This window comes from Ascidiella aspersa, chromosome 4 (assembly GCF_963924565.1).
Source record: "Ascidiella aspersa chromosome 4, kaAscAspe10.2, whole genome shotgun sequence".
NCBI classification, from domain to species: domain Eukaryota; kingdom Metazoa; phylum Chordata; class Ascidiacea; order Phlebobranchia; family Ascidiidae; genus Ascidiella; species Ascidiella aspersa.
The window spans coordinates 31,660,005-31,682,298 of record NC_139450.1 but is presented as its reverse complement, the minus strand read 5'-3'; the positions used below and the strand labels follow the sequence as shown (position 1 = coordinate 31,682,298).

Here is a 22,294-nt window from a genome sequence, read left to right as displayed (position 1 = left end):
AAAATTGGGGGGGCACAGCGTAGCATATTTGTCCGTATGTTGCTGGTATTTCTCATCAGTCAGTCGAAACAACAACTCAAACACACACAAGTCGCACATTACACAACTATAGGTTTTTTTTCTGGGTATGCACAAAACAAAATAACTCCGGCCGAACTCGAGCGTGGATTATACGAAAAAAAGTGACAAAAAAGCCGAAAAATTTACCAACAAAAAGGGACAACTTCGCAAAATCGGGGGTTTTTCTACGAAACGGAAAAACGGGCGAAAAAAGGGACAAAAACCACGGAAATCACGCCGCCCGTCGGTTGAGGTAGCGTGGCAAAAAACAAGCGATGCCTTAGCGCCAGACGTGGTTGTTTCCACATGAAAAAAGCGGCCGGTAGTTGGCGCTCCTGCTGCTGCTGGCATAAAGTGATTGAGGTATCATTTTGGACGATAAATTAGTCACGAGTGCGATTAGAAAAAAAAAACAGCGCGAAAACGAACGAAACAAAAAAATATGCAAACGCGAAAAAAGCGGAGACGGCTGATTGGTTAAAGGCGGAAAACGAAACGCGATCAAAAACACAGGCGAACGGTAACAGTAAGGTTTTTTTTTCCCAAGCGCGTGCCACAAGTCCTGAGTAAGTGGGACAAAAGTAAGACACTTCCCGCAAACAAAGGATTCCTACTAAAGAAGACAGAAATTCCGTAGTAACGTTTGTGGGCCGAAAAAATGGTGGCGTCGTGCAATCAGGTGAGGTTTGGTCTCTTAAAAAAACGATTTGGTCGAAAGCAAAAGCTGTGAGGGCTCGGCGGTTTTTTGAGCGTTGCGAAATGGAAGTAAGTATCGTAGATCAACTGTAGAGGCTCTGTCGGCCTGTAAAAAACGCTAGAAAATGGCGCGATTTGAGGTTTAACAGCGGGTTTATGGAGGCCGCAAAATAATGAAGAACGCTATTTTTTTTAAGATTTCGGTATTTTTGAGACTTCGGTGCCTTGTTGGTGAAGAGTGTGCGGCGAAAAATTGAAAATCACAGGATTCGCGCGGTTTTGACTTTTAGGCGAAAAAAATCGGCGAGGTTAGTAAATGAAGAGGTCGGTTTTATGTTCGTGTGTCCCTGAAACCGGGTGAAGAAAATCGGGAAAAAAATTCGGCTCCGCGTGAAGTTTTGTCTGACGTCGATTGAAGAAAGCGAAACGGTCGAAATGCGACCGCGCTGTGGCCACCTTTGAAGAACGTTAAGTCGACCTTAAACTGAAGAGGGCAAAATAAACAAGGGGCGCTCGCATCACGAAAAAAAAAATTAAAAAAAATTAAAAAAAAACACGAAAAATGTTCACAATCGGGCCGCGTCGGGCGCACTGAGGAAAAAGAAAAAAAAAACACAATTTTCGGACGCGTTGTTTTTTTGGTATAATAGTGGGGAGTACGTCGTTGAACAACTCTCGGCGACGAAACAAAAAAAAAGCGAACAACACTTTCCTGGGGTGGAGAGCGGGCGAAAAAGAACACAGCAAAACACGCACACACGCGCGCACTAGGGGCGAAAATAGGCACACGGAAGTAATAGACCTGGGTAATGGGGCGCATATGAACGCATAGCTTATAGAATTAATTGCGAGCAGCCTGAGAACTCTACCCTACGCTTTGGTTAGTAGTCAGCCTATAGGCATGTACCTCAAGCTATGAAAGTATAATGAGAATTAGGCCAGGGCTGGCCCTAAGGAAATGCCAAAAGGCACACACAAACGCACGCACACACACTAGAAAACGCGTCACGCAATGAAAAACAAAAGTCTTGCACACATTTGGAGCCCTGAGAAAGTAAGCCGCTTGGGAAACGGAAAACGCGAGATTCGTTTGTAGGCGACGTTGGAAAAGGCGGAGGAAAAAACAAACAAAAAACAACGTCGATGGTGGAGCGCTGAAGGGTCAGTGGCTTTTTGTTGAGCAAAAATATGTTGTCTGGCGCGATTTTGAGAATGCTGTCGATTGGGGACGAGCTACAAAAAAGAAGGGGGGTTCGAAAACAAAAGGACCTAATTGGGGGCGTCGGAAGGGGCTATTTGCGATTGTCGAAGGATGGGGGGCAAATTTGCGGAGCTTCGTTTTGGGAAAGTGTGAAAAAAAGTTTCGCCGCTGATCTTTGGGGAACTGGTATCGCCACACAAAACCAAAAAAATCAGAGAACTTGAAAACAAGATAAACCGCTCGCGTTGAAGTTAAAGGAAAACACACGGACAAGAACGCTAAGGCTTTTTCGAGAAAAAAAATTTAAAAAAAAAAAAATCTTTCGATTTTTCGCGCTCTCGTGCACAGCAAGTGGTGGATGGTGGTGGGAGGTCACTCGAGGTTATTTGTTTCTATTTACAGAGCGAACGAAGAAAGTCGGAGGAGAGGAGAGGCACGTCGGATGCGAGGTAGACAGGGAGGCTTTTGTTGCGTCACAGTTACGTGGGGGTGAGACTGACTCTTTCGGAAGGGGGAGACCGCTTGCTCTCAAACAGTTTAAAGGGGCTCCATCTTGCAAGCACAGCTGTGCTGCTGAAATTGAGGCTCGAGTTTTCTGGTTTGTTGAACAACTGCTGTAAGCTGGAATGTGCTTGTTGGTCGATATTGGCGCAATATGCTTTACACATGGTTAAGAAGAACATGGTAGTATACTGATTGTGATGTGTCGGTCGAGGATGTCGAAACAAAATTCGTATAGAATACAGAAAGAATATAGATATCAATGTATGGTGTGAGACCGGGACGCGAAACAACAAAAAGTCGAAAATTTCCATCCGGGGCGCTTTTAGGAGGACTCGGCCGTACTGTCCCGACTGCTGCGCCCGTGGCTGGACCGGGGCGACCCGTGGGACATGACCGTGTGCCCTCCGCTGGAGGCGCTAGACGAGGTCGACGGCGGACCAATGGAACCGCTGCTGCCATGGTGACGAGTGGGTGTGTCCTGCTGACGTTGGGTGAGGTCGAGCATCGTCACTGCAGCCTCCATTTTGTCGTCTTCACGCATGCGCTGTTGAGGCGGTGATGACGTGGGTGATGGGGGTGCTGAACCGATGATGACGTTGCTGTTGTTGTTGTTGATGACTGAGGGGCCGTGGTCCTGTCCTGGGCCGGTCGATTGTTGTTGCTGTTGTTGTTGTTGTTGTCCGGACTGGACCTTCTGCAGCTTGCATGTGTGTAGGATGGCCTGGTTGGGAAACGAGGTTCGGTTAAGTTGGGATATAAATGTTACACTGAATATGTGTGATAATGGAAATCACCTTGGCCCTTGTGAGATAAATGTCGACCTTAATTCCTGACAAGTAACAGCAGAATACTCTAGCAAAGGTCAGACAAGACAAAAGATCTCAACGGAATTTCTAGCTTTGATAGAGTATTCTGCTGTAGTTGGGCTATGGTGATATTTTGACAGTGGATTTATCAGAATTTCCAAACGGATACGTAAGGACGACAAGCAGAAACTGACAAGGCAGTTTTCCAATTTGTCTCAAAGAATATTTTAGTTAAAAGAAAATGATGCTTCTTATATATTTGCTAGAGAACTCTTTGATCCTGTGAAAGGATTTTGTAAATGTTAGCTACATGCTGAATTTCATTACTTTTTTTATCTTGTTGTAAATAAATGAAAAACCACCCCCCCCCCCCCCCACTAAAGCACACAAAAACGCCTTCAGAAAAAAACAAAAACGCCAAAAACAAGAGAAAGAAAACCAACCTTAAAGAGCAGAGGCAGCTTGGAGACGTCAGTATTTAGCATCTTGCCAGCGACGAAGCGGATCTCGGGCAAACAGAGCATCAGGTCCCGAAAACGAGAGGCTCCATTTGCAGGTGACGATCCGTTCGATCCACGTCGACCCATGGAACGTTCCAGAGCTCGCATCTCGGTGAAGCGTTGGCAGGCGTACCAGTAGCGCTTGTTGATTTCCTCGACGCGATTGACCTCTTCCAGGCCCTTGATGTCTACGCAAATTAAGAGTAAAGGATGTAGAAGTGCGCCGTTTTTTCACAAAACTGCGTTTGCGAACCCCTCATTGCACAAATAAGGGTATTGAGGTAATGTAACTGTAGAATGTGATCCTAATACTTTGAAAGTATTAAGACCTTTACAAAAAGGGTTTACAAAAACTGCAATTGGCCAACCTCCCTTATTGCCCAAAATATGAGTATGAGTAGTGAGGTAATGTACCCATAGTGTGATGCCTAATACTTTGAAAGTATTGAGCCTTTACCAAAAGTGCGTTCCGCGAACCCCTTATTGCCCAAATAAGGATATTTAGATGTAACCATAGAAGGCGATGCCGGATACTTTGAAAGTATCCGTAATTTACCAAAAGGCTAAGACATCAACTTGTTAGATCTTGAACTCTTTAAGTTAAAACCTTTAGGCACAGTTACAGTTGGTACCTTTGCTGTGGTTTTACATCAACGTACCATTAGGTAAGGGTTGTATGATTAATATTTAAACTTCTAGCCAGGGTTTCTTTAAGGTTTGGTTTGGGTGACCGCTAAGTAGTTTTAAGAGACCGCAAGTGTTTCATTTAAATACCAAAAAGTTGCAAGTCCAAAATTTGGGAAACCGCTGGAGAAAACACCTTAAAAAAACACTGCTACTAGCACTCTTACATTGATTACGGAGTTTGTTACTAAAGTGAGTCTACAAACTTCATGCCCGGCCAAAAATGTGATGCAAATTCGCAAAGTAAAACTTATCGGCCGTGTTTCTCAAACTAATCGCCTCGGGAAAAGAAAAGGGAAAAGAAAAAATAGATGCGTAACATTTTTAGCAAATCGTTTCTGTGAAGAATATCGTCAATTCGCAAAATGAAACAAAGAGATTCAAGCGGCTCTTTCTATAGATTAACTTGGCCATTGATAAGATAGGAGGAAGCTGTTAAATTTTACCCGGAATTCACTTTACACAGGGCAAGTTGACCCGATCAACAGGCAGTGGTAAATAGAACACAATAACAGGCCGTGGTAAATGGAACACAATACGACAGGAAAACGAAATTCGAGTTTTGCGCAACCCATTTGGCACTCTTTAAATAAAGTCGTTTTCGCGGAAAGATGCTGGCAGTATGTAGTATAGTAGGGGTGATAGCATTGACCGGCCAAAACAAACGGGTGCACTTCGCGATAGAATAAAGGGCCATGCAACGTCGAAAACAAACAGAAAATTTTCGAAGGGGCATTTCGAGTTAAAATCAGGGCAGAGCCACTTTTGAGTGGCTATGACGTCAGAGCCACGAAGTACGGGTTGAAGAGTTTAGATGGCGCGTTAGCCTTACTATGAACTTGCTTAGATTCCATTAACGGAACGACGCGTTTTGTGACTAATGCGCGGGTGTTAAGCGGGTTCGACCCGGGGAAACGCTATGTTTGCCCTTTTTACACCATAGAGGATCAGGTGGCACTGTAATTTGTCTTTATACAGTGCCACCTGATTCCTCTATTTAGAATTAGACAAATACGGCATTTACAAAAAAAGATTTTTACACCAGTATGGCTTCGTTGCTAAATAAAACGCTGCGAAACTACAAATTCACTGGCTGAAATCTTATTGTTAAAAATAACGCCCCAAATAGAGGTTAAAAGCGACATGCTTTATTTTCAAACGTTTCGGCAATTTCTAATGCCATCATCAGTGATATCCGAAATTGCCGAAACGTTTGAAAATAAAGCATGTCGCTTTTAACGTCTATTTGGGGCGTTATTTTCACCATTGAACTTATGAACAGATCCGTATATAGTGTTCTGAAATCTTATTGTTAAAAATAAAAAAAGGTTTCTATGCATTTTGTTATAATGTAAAATGGACTTTATACCAATAGATAGAAATTGCTATTCTGGTGTAAACGAAGTATAAACCGACGTTTCGGCAGCAGATACCAGCTGACCGCATCAGGGTTACTAAATTAGGATTTATTACACCATTATGTACTTTTATATTTAACAATGATGCATACTGCGTGTTAGCTATTAGAGTTGTTGTATATTTTTTTTAAAGTCACGAATAAATGACGTCATTATTTGCTTGGCACACTTTTTAGACATTCTTCAAAAAAAAACACAAAAAAATTGTCATCTATAGAGCTTTGGGGCCGCGAAGGTGCTGGCTCTAAGCCTATTCGCGCGGCCAAATTTATCGCTATGTCACGCTGACGCATTGAAGTGCCCAAGGCCAAACGGGGTCTGTCGGCAAAAGACCATTTGAGATCATTTGTTTGATGGGTTCGGGCGGGTTTCGTTTCTAAACTTCCTCGTATGAAATACAGGCGTTTTTATGACGGTCACTGGAAATGTCTTTAGCGTCACTGGGAATTCCGAAATTCTAATTACTGAATAATTGCGCAATGGTAGGCTTTTGGATGACGCGAGATAGCAGAGTACTTTGGCCAGTCGGTAATGAATTTGGCGGCTTTGAGAATATGGGGATTTAAAAACTCCTGCCGACGATAAACACTGTTGCTGGATTTTCATTGTCTATTTGATTTGTATATTTTACGCCTAAATCTCGCTCGCAGGAAAAAACGACAATTCTGATATATCGTCCTTATTTAACGTGCATTTTGATATATGTTTTTTTTATTGATAAATAAAATGACGAAAAAAGCTTTTGATATATCGTCTTATTTAATATTGGCATGGGCCTTAATGTGTCCGCAACTGGCCTAGAAAACTAACGGCCACGTTTAGCTAGCGTTTAACCTCGCCAGAGTTCAAAAAGTTGGATGGCATGGTGTGGTCAACGTTGTTTCCCGGCTCTATTTCCCGACCGTCTATTCTGGTTTGCGTTTCTCGAAAAAGTGCGGCACAGAACAGTTATACAGGGCAACGATGCCATCATGGTCGGCCTTTGCAATTACCGCTGCTATAAAGCGCAGAGGCAGATTTCCGGGTAACTCCTGCCAACGCTGGCCCGCTATCTTTAAAGTGAAAAAACGTGACTGGCGTCCTAGTGTGTAGTGCGTTCTATAACGGTCACTTGCGGGTAGCTTCACTTATAACGCGCTTGGGGCGCGCAAGCTAAAGTTGGATGCGAACAAATGGTGTTTATTTTCTGTGGGAAAGATTGAAAACCCCGCGCGGTCCAGTCTTGGTGTTTTTCCGGGGTTGCAACAACTTAAACATAACTATAAAGTATGTTGGGTATAATAAGTATATTGGGTGTTGAAAATAAATAAAGAGTTATTCGAAACGTTCAAAATGCTACCTGTTTCTGTATGGGCTTTGATATTCTTACTATACGTCTTACTACAAACTCCAACCATTTTGCTCCAAATTATATTGGGTTTTGCATTATTGACAAAGGCAATACGGACTTGGGCATGATTATTTGCTTTACCGCTTCACGTAATAGCGCCTCCTTGCGGTTAATTCAAGTGGCGCAAAGGCGTGACGTAATAGTAACGTTGGTCGGCAAACAAAAGGCATATGGCGTTGATAATTCCAAGCAAAATTAAACCGTAAGCGATAGACGTAATTAAAGGTTGGACAAGACCCGTGCGTCATGGAGTATAGGCTATGACAATTTGGCCGAATTTTTCAAGTGAACTTGCAACCTACTACGGCTTATTTTGCTGACATTTTGGCCGACTCGGACGCCGAGACACGTTTGGTAGAACTTCGCAGAAATGATGTGACGTCACTCCTATTGTTCTGTTTTTTGTTGGTAGCGTGCTTGTTGACACGAAAGGCCAGTTATGATCGGCACGAACGATTCGCAATAAACTGCAGTTTGCTCTTGGAACCGCCGTTTGCCACCCGTCTTGCCGTTTGCCAAGGGTTTATAAACATAATACTATATTGATGTCCTTTCGACCTTTCCGCAATTACAATTCGCCACGATAGCTGAGCACGGAATTTAAAACGTCGGAGCTTGGTTTTTAGATTTGGCGACTGATTGAGATTCGATCCCTAAAGGCAAAAGCAGCTTTAAATGTGCTGATTCTAATTGGGTCGGTTGGGGAGAAATATAGTTGACCCAGACGAGTACACCGGACTAATTTCGTGCAGATCACAGTCACGTCCACACAATCTAGTAAATAGCCGTCCATCGCGCCATGTCTGCGACCCGTTATTTGTCTGGGTCAATCAATTAAAGATACACACGCATATGTTTTTAACAACTGTGATCGAGCCCTTCTGAAGCTGTTTTTTTACGGCTTACGTATCATTATTAGTACACCGAAAGTCATCGCAGACTCACCGAATCTGTCAATCAATGATGCAAGCAAGATCGACAGATTCAGTGATTCTGCGATGGCTTTCAGTGTACTATTGATACGAAAGCCTTAATCATTGGTCAAAAAGCAACTTCAGAAGGGCTACATCACAGTTGTTTAACACATATATGCGTGTGTATCTTTAATTGATTGACCCAGACCTTTAATAGGTCGCAGACAAGCATTTCCCAGCGAGACGCGATAAAATTGTTATATTGTGTGGACGTGACTATGATCATCACGAAATCAGTCCGACATGACAACGCAAAAGTGCCCAGGCGACTCAGAACACGAGCGCAGTACGACTTTTCAAAAGTTGGCGTTCGTATCGCACGTCAGGTCAGAAATTGCCGTACAACAGGGGTTAAGCCAACTTGATCGCAACGCCTTAATGGCCGTCGGTATTTGAGCACTTGCATGCGGCTAGACGTCTAGCTCGTCAAACCTAACACAGTGCCAACGATTTCGAGCCGTCGCCGTTTCTTAAATGGAGCTTGAAAGTCGTGGTCGTGCCCTGATTAGGAATTGCAGAGCGTGCCTCGTTATGTGCCCGCCGAGACAAGGTCCTGGCGTATTTCATTTCGCTCGTATTTGCGCGAAATGGCAGAAGACCAGCGATTGATTGGCTTTTGTGCACGTTTATCGGGCGACTATTTCGAGTAGAAAAATACCTGTCGGCCGTGTAAGTGGTGGATTAATAAGTCGGGTAAAATTTAAAATCACAAAACATTTTTTAAAACTGGTAATTTCGCACACACGTCCAATCACTTCTAAAATACAGAGTAGGACGTAGTAAGAACATCAAAGCCCATACAGAAGTAGTACATCTGAAGTTGAAAATTAATAGAATTATTAGAAACGTTCAAAATGCTACCAACTTCTATATGGGCTTTGATATTCTTACTACAATTCCAACCATTATGCTTCGAAGCATTGCGTCATTTCGTAAACACATACTCCGATGAAGGGCCTTATTTTCTGGGAATTGGCGACCAGTTGTACATTAGAGTGGCGAAAAATTCCGCGACCATCGTATGGCGCTTTCGGTGACGGTTGACGCAAAACGCGGGTATAGATTGAAAAATGGCCTTAAAAATAGGAAGGGGTATGGGTACTGGCCGTGGCCAAAAACGAGCTTTAAAACTGTACAAAAGGTTAGTAAACCGTTTAGAGCAGTGGTTCTCAACCGCGGTGCCGTTTCTAATGCTCAAGGATGCCGATGGGGATTTAAAAAAAAAATTAGGAATCTGATATTTGCTGAATTGGTAAGCTTCTTGATACAACTATTTGTGTACGATTAGAGGCCATTATATCAAATGACATGTTCCTGCATGTTTTAAGTTAATTGTGTCGTTCTAGTTCCATTTATAGTGGCATTTCAGTAAAATACTCTACGAAAATTCCAGTCGGGGTATTGAAAAACTATTTACAACTTTTAAGGGGTGCCGTAGGCCATAAAAGGTTAAGAAACACTGGTTAGGGTATGCGCGATAAACGTGATTCATGTTTTAAGGTGGGATCATACAATCGACTAACTATATGGTCATGCAAGTTTTTAACGCTAGGAACCTGCAACTTTCCGAATCTACGAATGTTAGTCGTTTTACAGCAGTTTGTTGCTTCGTTGGTTTTAACGGAAAACTGCTTTTTCCAATCTCGCGGAAGTTTTCGCCCGAAAACAGAAAACCAAGGTGCAAAAACAACAAAGCGGTGTGTGTATCGCGTGCGCAAGTGCGTAAGTTTGTGTGTGTGTATTGGACGACCGGAACGGTATAGGAAATAAGTCATCTGGAAGTTTTGTTATTTTCCTTAGCTACCTTCCGTTGACGTGCCCGGTGTGACTGGTTAGCGGTGTGCGAAATGAGTCAGGCAGCCATGGCTGATGTTTATCAAAAGTGCAAATATCAGGTGACGAGCAAAACAGGTGCCTCAGACCCGCATATACTAAACCCATATGCGTCTTAGAAAGATTAATCTTCATAAGTACAATTAGTACTGCCGCGTTCACATATAGTACTTGAACTGCTGTTGGTAAAGTTTACATTGATCTAAGACATCGGGTAAAAGTACTAATAAGATTTCAATACAATTTGTCTTTATACAGTGCCACCCCATTACCCTGTTTAGAATTAGACAAAATACGGCAATTTAGAAAAATTGGTAAACAAGCAAGAATCCTTGACCTGATGAAGCACGGTTCTGCGAAAGTTTGTCGGGAATTTAATACAATTGCCTTTATATCGTGCCATCTTATTAACCAACTTAGGATAGACAAGTGCGGCCTTTTAAGATATATAAAGATAGGGTAAAATGGTACACTACATAAAGACAGATGGTATCAAAATCTTGACAAGCTTTTGCACAACCGTGCTTCATCAGGTCAGTTTCTAATGGTTACCCTACTTAGAATTAGACGAATACGGCCATTTACAAATATAAGTACTAACAAATGTTATATCTTTCTAAAATTAAAAAAAAAAACTTCTGAGCTCACTGACCTTGATTGAGGAAGTTGATGACCTTCATGATCACGTATTCTTCCTTGTCGATTCGAAGATGCGAGAACTTTTGGTAGAGGAAGGTCATTCGCTCCAGAATCTCCATTTCGTAGTCGGTGAACCTGAATGAAGGAGAGGCAGAACGATTTAAAAAATGGAAAAGTTAAAAAAATGATTTAGGTACATTATGAACGGATGTGTAATGTAACTTGATAATCAATTTTTACAGCAGCTGTCGATCTACTCGACCTTTTTGGCTTTGCAAATCATAATCAAGCCAAAAAATTTTTGATCAGTACCGAACATTTTTAAATGAGTTCTGAAAACTCAACCGTCAGAGTAAAGCAGAACAAAATGAGTTTATTAAACACAAATGCTGGACTCAAGGTGTAAGTGTAGAAAAAGCCCATACAGAATTTTGTTGAGGTTACTACCCTAGCTCTGTACTTCTCCTGTGCAATTTTTTGTGCAACCCACGCCACTCCATTTTTCAACCACTTTTCGTTTATTTGTCGCACCGCTTTCGACGTGATAATTACTTTGGTAGCAGCCTTTCGATTACAATTATGGGCAGAGGCCTTTAGGTTTTCACCAACGCATATGACCGACCACCGCACGTTCGGTTACCAGCGCCGTGTCTTGCCGGGGAAGATGGATGAACTGGTGGCTAAAAAACGCGCGGTGGTTAAAATTAAATCAGCGCGTGGCTGATGGATGTGCACGAAGTGGGTGCTTAAATAGAAGTGGGAAGTTGCGATAAGGAAGGACGGGCAACGCCGAAGGAAAAGCCTAAGAGCCGCTTCTGCTCTCTATATCCATTCCCGGAGCCAGTTTTAGTATATTGAGTGGTGTATGGGCGAAAATCCATTAAGGGCCGCGGATCGGAAGGTGTCAATGCATCGCAAGTTGCAAAAAGAAAACGGGCCGGCGTGATGCATTATGCCTTGGCGTGTTACCGCGACCGTGTCACCGACGCCGTACAAGCGTTAACGAAGGCCGGCGTTGGTTGGCCAGCAAGATGGATAACGTGTAAGGGGACGGGGGAAGCCTTGATGGTAATGCGCCAGCGCTTCTCCGTTTACTGCGGCGCTCGCCAGCCATTCTATCGTCGCCTTTTAATAGGGACTTCCGCCTTGAACGCGGAAGGACCGTTCGCCGCTTTTGACTTGATCTATGTATTACTCACGCGCGAATAGAATATAGAATACCCGAGCGCCAGTTTTAAGGGCCTTGCAAATGATAAATCGGTTTCGGGCGACCGCAGCAATGACATTAGAAGGTTAGGAGAGTCTGGCAAGTGCACATTAGCCTAAAAGCGTTTTTTTAACTGCCGCGTGAAGTGTAAAGCGTTTCGTTGCGAAATGCAGTAGATTTTGTTCATATTTATTAAAAAACGGGCGTTTAAATGTGGATGAAAACGCATTTGACTTTTTGTTAACTGTCGCTGCTTGAATTTCAAAGCTAGTTGCAAAAATCATTATAACGTTGCGATAAAGGCAACGCACGCTTACAAAAGTTTAGGATCTTTAACTCTTTTGGTTTTCTTGAAAGTTTTACGAGACGCACAATCCTAATTAAAACGTCAGTTTCGACTGTTCATAAACTCGAAGATTACTCTGTTTATGACGAAAGGGCGGTTTTCCCCGAGGAGAAAGGCCACGGGTTCCCGTCAGTTCAGTTAACCCCGGGGCTTTATCAACAACAACAGGCACCACGGTATTGCGAAAGCGGGAATTTTTGACTTTCCTGTCAACACACAGCAAGAGACCGGCTAAAAGAGGCGGAGAAGAGTGTAGAGCATCATGCGCGGGATGCGTCATTGTGCTTTTTCCAGGAGCCCGTATACTCGGCTTTAGAGACAGCGACGACAACGGTGGATCAATAACAGCGCGGCCAGGAAGCTCACGAGATGGGATGAGCTTTGTGCGCCACCTCCACGCTTCGCTACTTCCTTAAAGCGCCGAGTCTTTGTAAGTTGCGCAATCCACTCTTTGCACGCCGCTTTCGCCATTTTTTAGAGTCAGGGTCACCTTAGCGCAGTGTAGTTTTTTAATTGGCCCGCCGTTTAAATTGATTAGGCCGCTTAGCATTCAGTTCGCCGGGGAAAAGGGTTGAAAAACACTGCCTTAGCGCATTGGAAGCGACCCATCTTTGCAAAAGTAGGACTAAGAGGTGGTTGTATAACTGTTTTATACATCAATTTAGTTTTCCCTGCGCTCGTCACGTTTGTATAGTGGATTTCGCAACCCTGGTTAACCGTTGTGTATTTGGTAACTTTGAAGCGAGATAAATTGATTGCTAAAAAAATAATACGTCCGTTTCTAATTTCGTTAAACGCTTTCGACAATATGTTGCAAAACAAATAAAGAATTATTAGAAATACTTAGAATCTATCACAAAAATTTCCATATGCTTTCCAGTATCAAAGGGTGCTTTGATATTTTTACGTCAAAGTGCAATTCCACCTACGTTAGATTTGAGCTTAAACTTACATTCAAAATCAATTCAAGATATTCGGTTATTTTTCAGATCACCTGCGTAGCTTCAATTTGCAATAAAATGTGCTCAAAGAGGGTTTAACACGCAACCAAAACGACAATCATCGAGTATTGGCGACAAATATATAACTTAATGGCAGCTGACCGACGGTTGAACTTTATAGCGTCAACTGCCAGCAGCAGTGTGTTGTGGTATACGCGTCTGGTCAGTGACGATTAAACAGGCAATTGTACACATTCGCCAAATCAGAAGGGCAAACGCCTGACACTTGATTTCAAGCGCGGGTGACTCGGGTTTGAGCCTTTGCCGACCTTCAACCTACAGAGGTCACTGCCTTATGTGATCTTGGTGCGCGTGCTAACGCTAAGGCCGTCTCAAAGCGCCCGTGTCACAAACAGTTACGTCACGACCGGTGTGATACGTCACAGAAACGGTTTCCGGTCACGGGACCTCCAATCACGTCAAAGCGGTTATTTTTAATCAGGTGTATTGCTAATATGATATGGCATTTGGAGATTACGGTAAAATAAACTACAGGCAGAGATGGCCTTGCACGATATTTTGGATATATCTTTTTTCTACAAAGCGTGCCGTGACAAAATAGCAACGTACTACAACCTCGCGCACTTTTCAACGAAATTTAATTTATATAAGAATATCAAAGCCCATACAGAAGTAAGTAGCAATTTGAACGTTTCGAATAAATCTGCATTCGTTTTAACATAGTGAGAAGGCACTGATTATTACTGTATATATATAAGTGATACCTATGTTTGTATGGGCTTTGATATTCTTATTACGTCTTACTACAACCATTATGCTCCTTAAATGTAATAGCTTAAATGTTTCATAGATAGAAACCGTTCTCTGCGCCACACAAGTCTATCACCAACCCTAATTAAATGGCGAAGAACCTATTTCTCTTAAAAAACAACGGGACGATCGACACTCCGCAAAATACCATAGAACTTTATCACGCAATGAATACTGTTGCAGGCATTGTTTCAATTATAATTTTTTTTATTTTTTTTATTTCAATTTTATTTTTTTTATTTTTTTTATTTCAATTATATTTTTTTTATCACCTATTCTGGCAATCTTCTTCAGGGCAATATAATTGCGAATAGGTGGTCGAAACGTTGGTACTTTAAAGAAATTTTGCCGACATAACAATTTTATAATAAAATTTTGCTGGAAGAACAATTTTACAATTTTACCACGCGAATGCCACCTTTGGTAATCGTAAAAAGTTTGGCTTTAAACAGCGGCGAAAAAGAATTTGTGCTCACCTCGATAGTTCCTCGCTGTCCGGAATGTACTTGGCCGTGATGTCGGCAAGATCTCCGAAGAGTTGTTCCTCATGGACGCAAAGAGCGGCCAGGAGGATTATCTCGGCCCACGTTGTGCTCAGCAGAGTGGTGTGATCTGAAAAACGTATACTTGTATAGATTACACAAGATTGCCATTGTTTTTTTAACTGTTTGCCAAAGGGGTTCTTAAACTGTGGTCCATGTACCCCTTAGGGAGAAACTTAATTTGTTAGAGGGTCGCGGGAAAAAAAGTTCAAGACTTTAACATAACAACAGCAAGCCCGTTTTTATAGTGTGCAGCCGCTTTAAATCTATTGAGAATCTTTAAATTTCGACAAAGATTGCATTTCGTTGTTTCGACATTTTAGCTATAGGTTTGAAAGTTCTATTTCAATAAGAGACTGATGATGCCGTGATTGACGAAATATATTTCTCTTTTCTAAACTAGAACCTATAGTGACTGATTTTGACTGAGACAAGAAAGTCTATACTGTTTTGTAGGTTTAAAAGCTTGTGTTTACAAAGATTTTTAAAATGCGCCGTTCCAATATTTCGGTCAATTCCACAAACAGCTTGATATTTTGTTTCCCAAATCGGTCGACTGAAAAGCGTCAATCGTCGACACTATTCGGGTTGTTAACAGTACAACTTCCCAGCAAAGCATCGCTGTAAAGCCAATTGGCTCCTATAGCAGCGTCAACAAGGGGAAAAATAGCTTTCACTTTCGCCCAAGTACAGGTTCAAGTTCTTCGTCGATCAGGAAGCAATTGGAATTCGACATTTTCCCGAATCGTGCAATTAACGCCGCTACTGCTACAACTTGAAGTAAACGCAAACGTATACAAGCGAACAAATGAATAAATTAAAGAGCTATTGTGTGTGTTTTGAGTGTGAGTGGTAAGTGTGTGTTTTGAGTGTGAGTGGTAAGTGTGTGTTTTGAGTGTTAGTGGTAAGTGTGTGTTTTGATTGTGAGTGTGAGTGTGAGTTTGAGTGGTGAGTGTGTGTGTAAGTGTAGATGTAAGTGTGAGTACTTGTATAAGTGTGTATGAGTGTTAGTATGAGTGTGATGGTGATTTTGAGTGTAATTTTGAGCGTGAGTGTGATTATGTGTGAGTGCGAGTATGAGTGTGTAGATGTAAGTGTGAGTTTAAGTTTAAGTATTTGTGCAAGTGTTAGTGTGTGTGTGTAGAATTGTAGATGTGATTGTGTAAGTGTGTGTGTGTAGAATTGTAGATGTGATTGTGTAAGTGTGTGTGTGTAGAATTGTAGATGTGATTGTGTAAGTGTGTGTGTGTAGAATTGTATATGTGATTGTGTAAGTGTGTGTGAGAGTTAGGGTGCGTGTGTTTGAGTGTGTGTATGTAAGTGTAAGTGTGAGTGTGTAGAATTGTAGATGAGATTGTGTAAGTGTGTGTTTGTTTGGAGGGGGGGGGGGGCTTACCTTTGATTGAAATGCTGTCGAAGAATGGCAACTTCTTGATCCAGACGATTTGACGGAAAAGCATCTCATCGGCGACTTTGCATAGAAAACCGAACAGTTCGCCCTGTATGGGGAAAAGCTTGGTTGTAAATCATTCGCAACAGCGATTTATAGAATGAATATACTGTTGCTGCCAGGCATTGTTGCAATTGTAAAATTATTCTTCCGGCAAAATTTTATTAAATTATATACCAACGTTTCGACCGTCTATTCGGGCAATCTTTTGTAGGCAATATATTGCGAAAACGTTGGTACTTTATATAACAGAATTATGCCGGAATGACAATTTAACACTTTAACGATTTTTATACCTTAAAAAACAGAAAAAAATCCAAAAATTTCTAATTGTCACAACAGACAAAAAAAAACTACGTTTCAAGCAGGGGATGAATTTAGATATTCAGACCCAATTCACACTCGCATTCACACCTGGTTCTCTATAATAATTAAAACAATTCAACCCAAGGCCGATGATCTCACCTTATAAACGGGTCCTTCCTTGGATGCGAGCTGTGAATTGATTGAGGCGAGATTCGCTGTGTCTTCGGCCTGAACGAGCTGGGCTACTAAACTGGCGCTGGTCAGTTCGGAGTAAGGGCCGATCGAGCGATCTCTATTTGATAAAAGTTGGACGGTTAAGTGGGTTATGCTGGACTATAGGGTCAGTTAGAAGTCTATGTTCTTTCTTATGTAAATTTAATTGAAACCTTAGTAAACATGGGTTACAAGCTTGTTCTTTCAAGAGCGAAATGTTTTTAGCATTTTTAGGCAAAGACAATGATCTTTAAATAAGCTCTATATCTCCTGGGTACAAAATGCATAATTTTGGAAAGGCTGTAACGTTTTGTTAAAAATGAAGAAGTATTTTTTGTAGCTTTACCTATTTTATTAAATCAAGATTATATATGGGTACACTATGCACAGTTCTGTAATTTAACTTGATAAAATGAATTGCAAAGCCAAAAAGGTCGAATAGATCGACATCATCTTGATTAAGACGTTTTGATACGAGCTTGTATTATCTTCAGTTTAATTTGATGAATGAATCTTTTTTTTCAATTTTCTATAAAGTATTGGAACGCTAACTTAATAATATATAAAACACTGCAATGAACCCACGCACCCGTGCCAGTGAACCAAATTAGTACACTAAAAATTATCGGTACGTACAAAACGAACAAATTTAAAAATTAACAGCCAGGGGCCATCTATCTCTATTTGAATTTGGCAGCAGTTGATTAAAAGCGCGTTTAGGCGGCGGAAAAGGTAAAGTATCCTAGATGCGCGGCTTCGGCAGGGGCGGATGCAACGCATTGCACGCCTTCCATAGCGGGACTTATAGGGGAAACGCGACCGTTATAGGGGGGGAGGACAATTTGCGGAAAAATTTAGCCGCAACAGCGCCTACTTATGTTATAGTTATAGCAGATAACTGAAATTATTTCGTAATACCTAATAAGCCTAAAAACTTGAAAGTACAAAAAAATGGAGATATACTTGTTTATGGGCATTCTCATTATTTCGCAAACGTTTTTTTTTATTAAATATTTCTTGATTTATGTTTTTTTTAATCGTACACTTTAATCAAGCACCTTAATAATATGCAGCAAGCAATAGAATCCTAAAGAGTTCAAAGTATATCTCGGCAAGCTTAAGCAATAAAACTGTATCTCGTTGAAAATAACTCCAGGCAAAAACTATGGAGCGAAATTAAAAGAGCGAGAACTAATAGCAAGTCTTTTTTTAACTTACCTCTGCATTTGACCTTTGTACATTGCATATTGAGCGAGGTGTGGAGGTAGTTGGTAGGTTTGTCCGTATCCCGGATAGTACGAGTTGTCCCTGCGTAAAAAACAAAACGCCGTGAACAAGGCGACTTAATAAACCCAAGCTAATCTCAGATAGCAGCAAAAAATAGCCGGCCAAACAAATACTGTCAAACAGGGCAAAACAAATATAGCAACGCATTCTTATTCTTTCAAAAAAACAACGATGACTTGGGGGTTTCGAACCGCAAACACCAACTGTAAACCAACTGTAAGCAGAAAAAAATTTCCAGCCAAACAAATACTGTCAAACAGGGGCGAATAATATACAGTCCTACAACCAACGCATTCGTTTTAAAAAAAAATAACAAAAGGAACGATGACTTGCTGGGCTCCGAACCGCCAACACCAACTGTAAACCTCACAATCACATGGGTCAACAGTCCACCCAATAAAAACAGAGTGTCGTGACTGGCGGGCGAACCCGACGCCAACATGGTTCGCATTTTGTTTTCGACTTGGGTCAAAAAAAGTGCAGCAGCAGCAGCAGCAATTTTAAAATTTTTTGCGCAATCATTTCGCAAGTTGATACGATGTCGTTCGTTTATCACGAGAAATTTCAACCGTCCGCAGTTTAGCGCATATCCAAACGCCACGGCGGAATTCTTTTGTATAGGCCGTGTATGCGCTCCACAGAACGACATATCCTAACTAATGGCTTATTCCAATTAATCGACATTACATTCTTTTGCTGCCCATTGCGAACCGGATTTAAGGAAACAAGAGCGATTTATTTCAAAGCGACGCGACGTCGTACAACTTAAATGCAAATCGCACCGCACTTGTGAATTGGGCAATTTGTTCACGCCAGAGAGGCATCCTTACAACACAAAAAGCGGATACAACTGCTAATGCTACAAGAAAACGGCTAGGATTCTTAAAAGGGTTAATGCATCAACATTTGCGGTTATAACGTGCACTTTAGCGTGTTGGGAAGGGAAAAGTGCCTACAGCAGGACAGGAAATATTTTATGTTGCATCGATTTTCGTTTTATTGAATTATGTGAATTACCATTTTAATGGACAAAATGCGTGTGTCTTTTGTCTAACTCGCGTGATTCCTTAACTTAAAATGAGATTCTAAACACAGCGCACGTTTAATTCGATTTTAATACCATTTAAGTACACTTAAAAATTATCATTTTTATTGACGTTGATAAAATTAAGCATCAATTTTTGTTGAATTCGCGCAATTTCTCGTGTTTACGCAAAACTCTAGTGCCACATTGTTGAAGTCGACGTAAGGCTGTTAAACGGGTAAAAAGCAATGAGTAAAAATTATTTGAGTAAAGAATTATTTGAGTAAAGAATTATTTCAATACGAGTACGATAAGCTTCGAGTTTGAGTATAAGGTGAAAACAATTAGATATTCCAAAAAGTAAAAATTTTGTCAAGTTTAAACCCAAAATATATTTTGACCTAATTTTAAATTATAGCTTTGCGGTAAACATTAATCGCCTCTCAAAATATTTTCCCTAACTGGCTCACCTTTGCTGTATGCCGGCCGGCGGTTGCTGAGCGAATTGCGAGGGGGCGTTGGTGGCGCCGGCCTGGAAGTTGCGGGAGGCCAGGGAGGCCGGGACGCCGGTGGCGCTGCTGGTCCGGACGGCGCCGGTGGCGTTACCGGCGCCGCGAAAACCGTTGATGATGGGCGAAGGCGCCGCGCTGTTCGCAATCGAAATGGCTGCGTTGTGCCCGGCCGAGTTAGGTGGGAGATAAGGCAAGTATCCAGGGTGGGTGAGCGACGGGTATGGACTGTTGGATGGATCGCCTGTGATCATTTGCTGTTGTTGTTGTTGTTGCTGCTGTTGTTGGTGCTGTTGTTGGTGTTGTTGTTGTTGTTGTTGCCGTTCTTCGTCCTCGAAATCCTTGCCCGAGAGAATGCGCTCGATTTCCTCGTCTGAGATCTACGAAAAAAATGGCGGTCGGCCTTTAGCGTGTGGGTGTGACGTCACGGAAACAAAATGGCGGCGGTGGGTCGCGTTCAAGTTTTCTCGCGGTTATAATTGTCAATTTTGTCGATAAAGCATCTGTCGTGCGTTTGCCATTATGTCAGTTAGTAAAAAGTGATTTGAAACGATTCAAGGTAATAGAAAACTATACTCAGAAGATTGAGATGCATTGTTGTAATGACTTAAGTCATTAACTTATCTTAAGTGCACTTAAGTCACTGTTTTCAAATGACTTGAATTGACTTTCGGCAAAATGACTTGACTTAAACCTTTTGGAAAAATGACATTTGTTGAAATTTAAGTGTTTTCATTTAAGATTTTATTATCAAATTAAGCTATTTATCTCAAGTTTTGTAGGTTAAACGATCAGATTGTCGCGTATTGTTGTTTTGGTCGAATTATTGCTCATAATCGGACGAGTTTACCAATTTCAATGGTTTATCGTTTTATTATTATTTTAGTGGTTTAACTTGGAGACGACTTGCTCCAACAATAACTTAACTTGGGCAATTGATGACTTAAACTGGGAGTTGGCTTGTTAGTTTTTCAAAAGACTTGACTTGGATTTAAGTTATTCCACAAATGACTTGACTGGGACTTAAGTCATTTCAAAACGACTTGCTTATAACACTACTTATAGTCGTACACAGCCACCCACAAAGTTGAAAAAAAAACTGCTTTTACACAACGCAATACAACCATGCGTTTACGGAGCAGTCTTAAAAACGCGCTTTGCGTCGAGCTGGTGGGAGAGAGGGCGGCTTCCTTCTACAAACAATCATCTCGCGCACTGTAAGGTCGCTTCAATGTGAGCTACGCCTTCGCGGCCATCGCATATTGCGAGCGGGCAAACTCACAGCGACGGAGCGGCCCCGGTTTGATCGGATATGGGAAGGCATGTGGTCGTTGCGCTTACGTGCGAAATGTTCGCTGACGGACGCCGGAGAATATAGCACCACCGGTCTCTATTAAACACATATGCGTGTGTGTGTCTTTCACCGGTCGCTATATATCCGCTATGGAGAGAAACGCTTTTCCATTGGCACTAGGGCGCAAAATTTTCCGGGGTAAGTTGCATTTGTCGCTTTTTTAAAGTCGTATTAGGGATTTGCAGACGCTTGGATAGAATCCTACCACCTTTTTTTTACAGTACCGAAATACAATTACCTACGAAACCAGTCTAAAAATGGAAATTGGGAGAATAAATATGATAATACCCAACCCAACCCAAACTCTAAAGTTTCTAAACCAAATAATGTTTAACGTTGTGGTAGGATTCCAGATCAGTGCCGAGTTGACTTTAGGGCAGCGGTTTCTAACTATGGGAGCAGTCCGGTTCGCGAAACCTCCACAAATTGTGGCATTTTCTCTTGCCAAGCATAAGAAGTTGTTGCGTACCTGCACAGGTCCGATGCTTTTATTTCTTCCGCCCGGCATCCCGTCTTCTCTGATAGCTGAAATAAACAGAAGCATGGTTAACTTACTGCATACCCACACTTACTTGTAATTGTTTTTTTAGCTAGCATTTAGGTATAAAATAAAAGGCTTTGTCAATACCAAGAAAATGCCCTCGAAATATCTTTTCGTGCAACTTAAACGATATAAAGGCGTTTTTTCGCTTTGCGCTAATCGATAACATGTTTGTAATGTTGCATTGGTTTTGAAATAAACATCTCTTTATCCTAAACTTAAAAATGATAACGAAGTGTGTGGAGTTCTTGGTTACAACCCAGGACGAAACTTTATGACGTCACGTTTTGACGTAACTTATGACGTCACGTCTAAAAAAAAATCGTGCCCTTCAAAAACAATATTTTTCTGATTGGTGTTAAATTCAGGACCAGAGTACATTCTGCGGCTAGCGACATCGACTTTTTTTTAGCATTAGATGTTTTATATCTTCACTTTTATACCAAACTTACATTTTAAATAGCTTGATAATGAATTGCAAAGTCAAAAAGGTCGAGTAGATCGACATCATCTTGATGAAGACGTTTCGATACGAACTTGTATCATCTACAGTTAACAATCTCGTATGGAAACGTCTTAATTGAGATGATGTCGATTCAGTTGAACTATTTGACTTTGCAATTCATAATCAAGCTACATTACAGATCCGTGCCTATTGTGCCGAAGCACTTTTTAAATAATTTCAAACTTTTCTATTACATGGAAACACTATGCATGGAAGTGTAATGTAGCTTAAAAATAAATTACGAAGCCAAAACGTCGAGTAGATCAACATCATGTTGTCATAACTAACTAAAGATGATAGTTTGCATCCAGACATCTTAATCAAGATTATGTATTACATTCATAAAAAAAAAAATGATTTCGTTTTTGCACTGCATAGATCTGCAGCGCTCCTTAGGGCTTGCAAAAAGATACCCGCCAATCTAGAGGGGCTTTTTTTCTATTTTCCGTGAATTTAAAAGCGACAGTAAAAAAACAGACGGTGGTAACGAGACACCACGGGCCGCTGCATTGGCTCTGAATCAAGAAAGCGAT

At 41.5% G+C, this 22,294-nt stretch overlaps 1 protein-coding gene across 2 annotated transcripts in view; it reads right to left on the bottom strand.

Annotated features, from left to right (window-relative positions):
- Positions 1-1,287: 1,287 nt before the first annotated feature.
- LOC146157499 (nuclear receptor subfamily 6 group A member 1-like) overlaps positions 1,288-22,294 on the bottom strand; it is a 63,488-nt gene continuing 42,481 nt past the window's right edge. For both annotated transcript variants that reach the window (XM_083386886.1, XM_083386885.1), the window contains 9 exons: positions 21,185-21,240; positions 19,323-19,741; positions 17,760-17,849; positions 16,488-16,620; positions 15,969-16,071; positions 14,507-14,642; positions 10,719-10,840; positions 3,711-3,955; positions 1,288-3,182 (listed from right to left, as the gene is read on the bottom strand). In XM_083386886.1, coding sequence (XP_083243012.1) covers positions 2,784-3,182; positions 3,711-3,955; positions 10,719-10,840; positions 14,507-14,642; positions 15,969-16,071; positions 16,488-16,620; positions 17,760-17,849; positions 19,323-19,741; positions 21,185-21,240 — 1,703 coding nt within the window. In that variant the 3' untranslated portion in view covers positions 1,288-2,783. The remainder of the gene's footprint in view (positions 3,183-3,710; positions 3,956-10,718; positions 10,841-14,506; positions 14,643-15,968; positions 16,072-16,487; positions 16,621-17,759; positions 17,850-19,322; positions 19,742-21,184; positions 21,241-22,294) is intronic.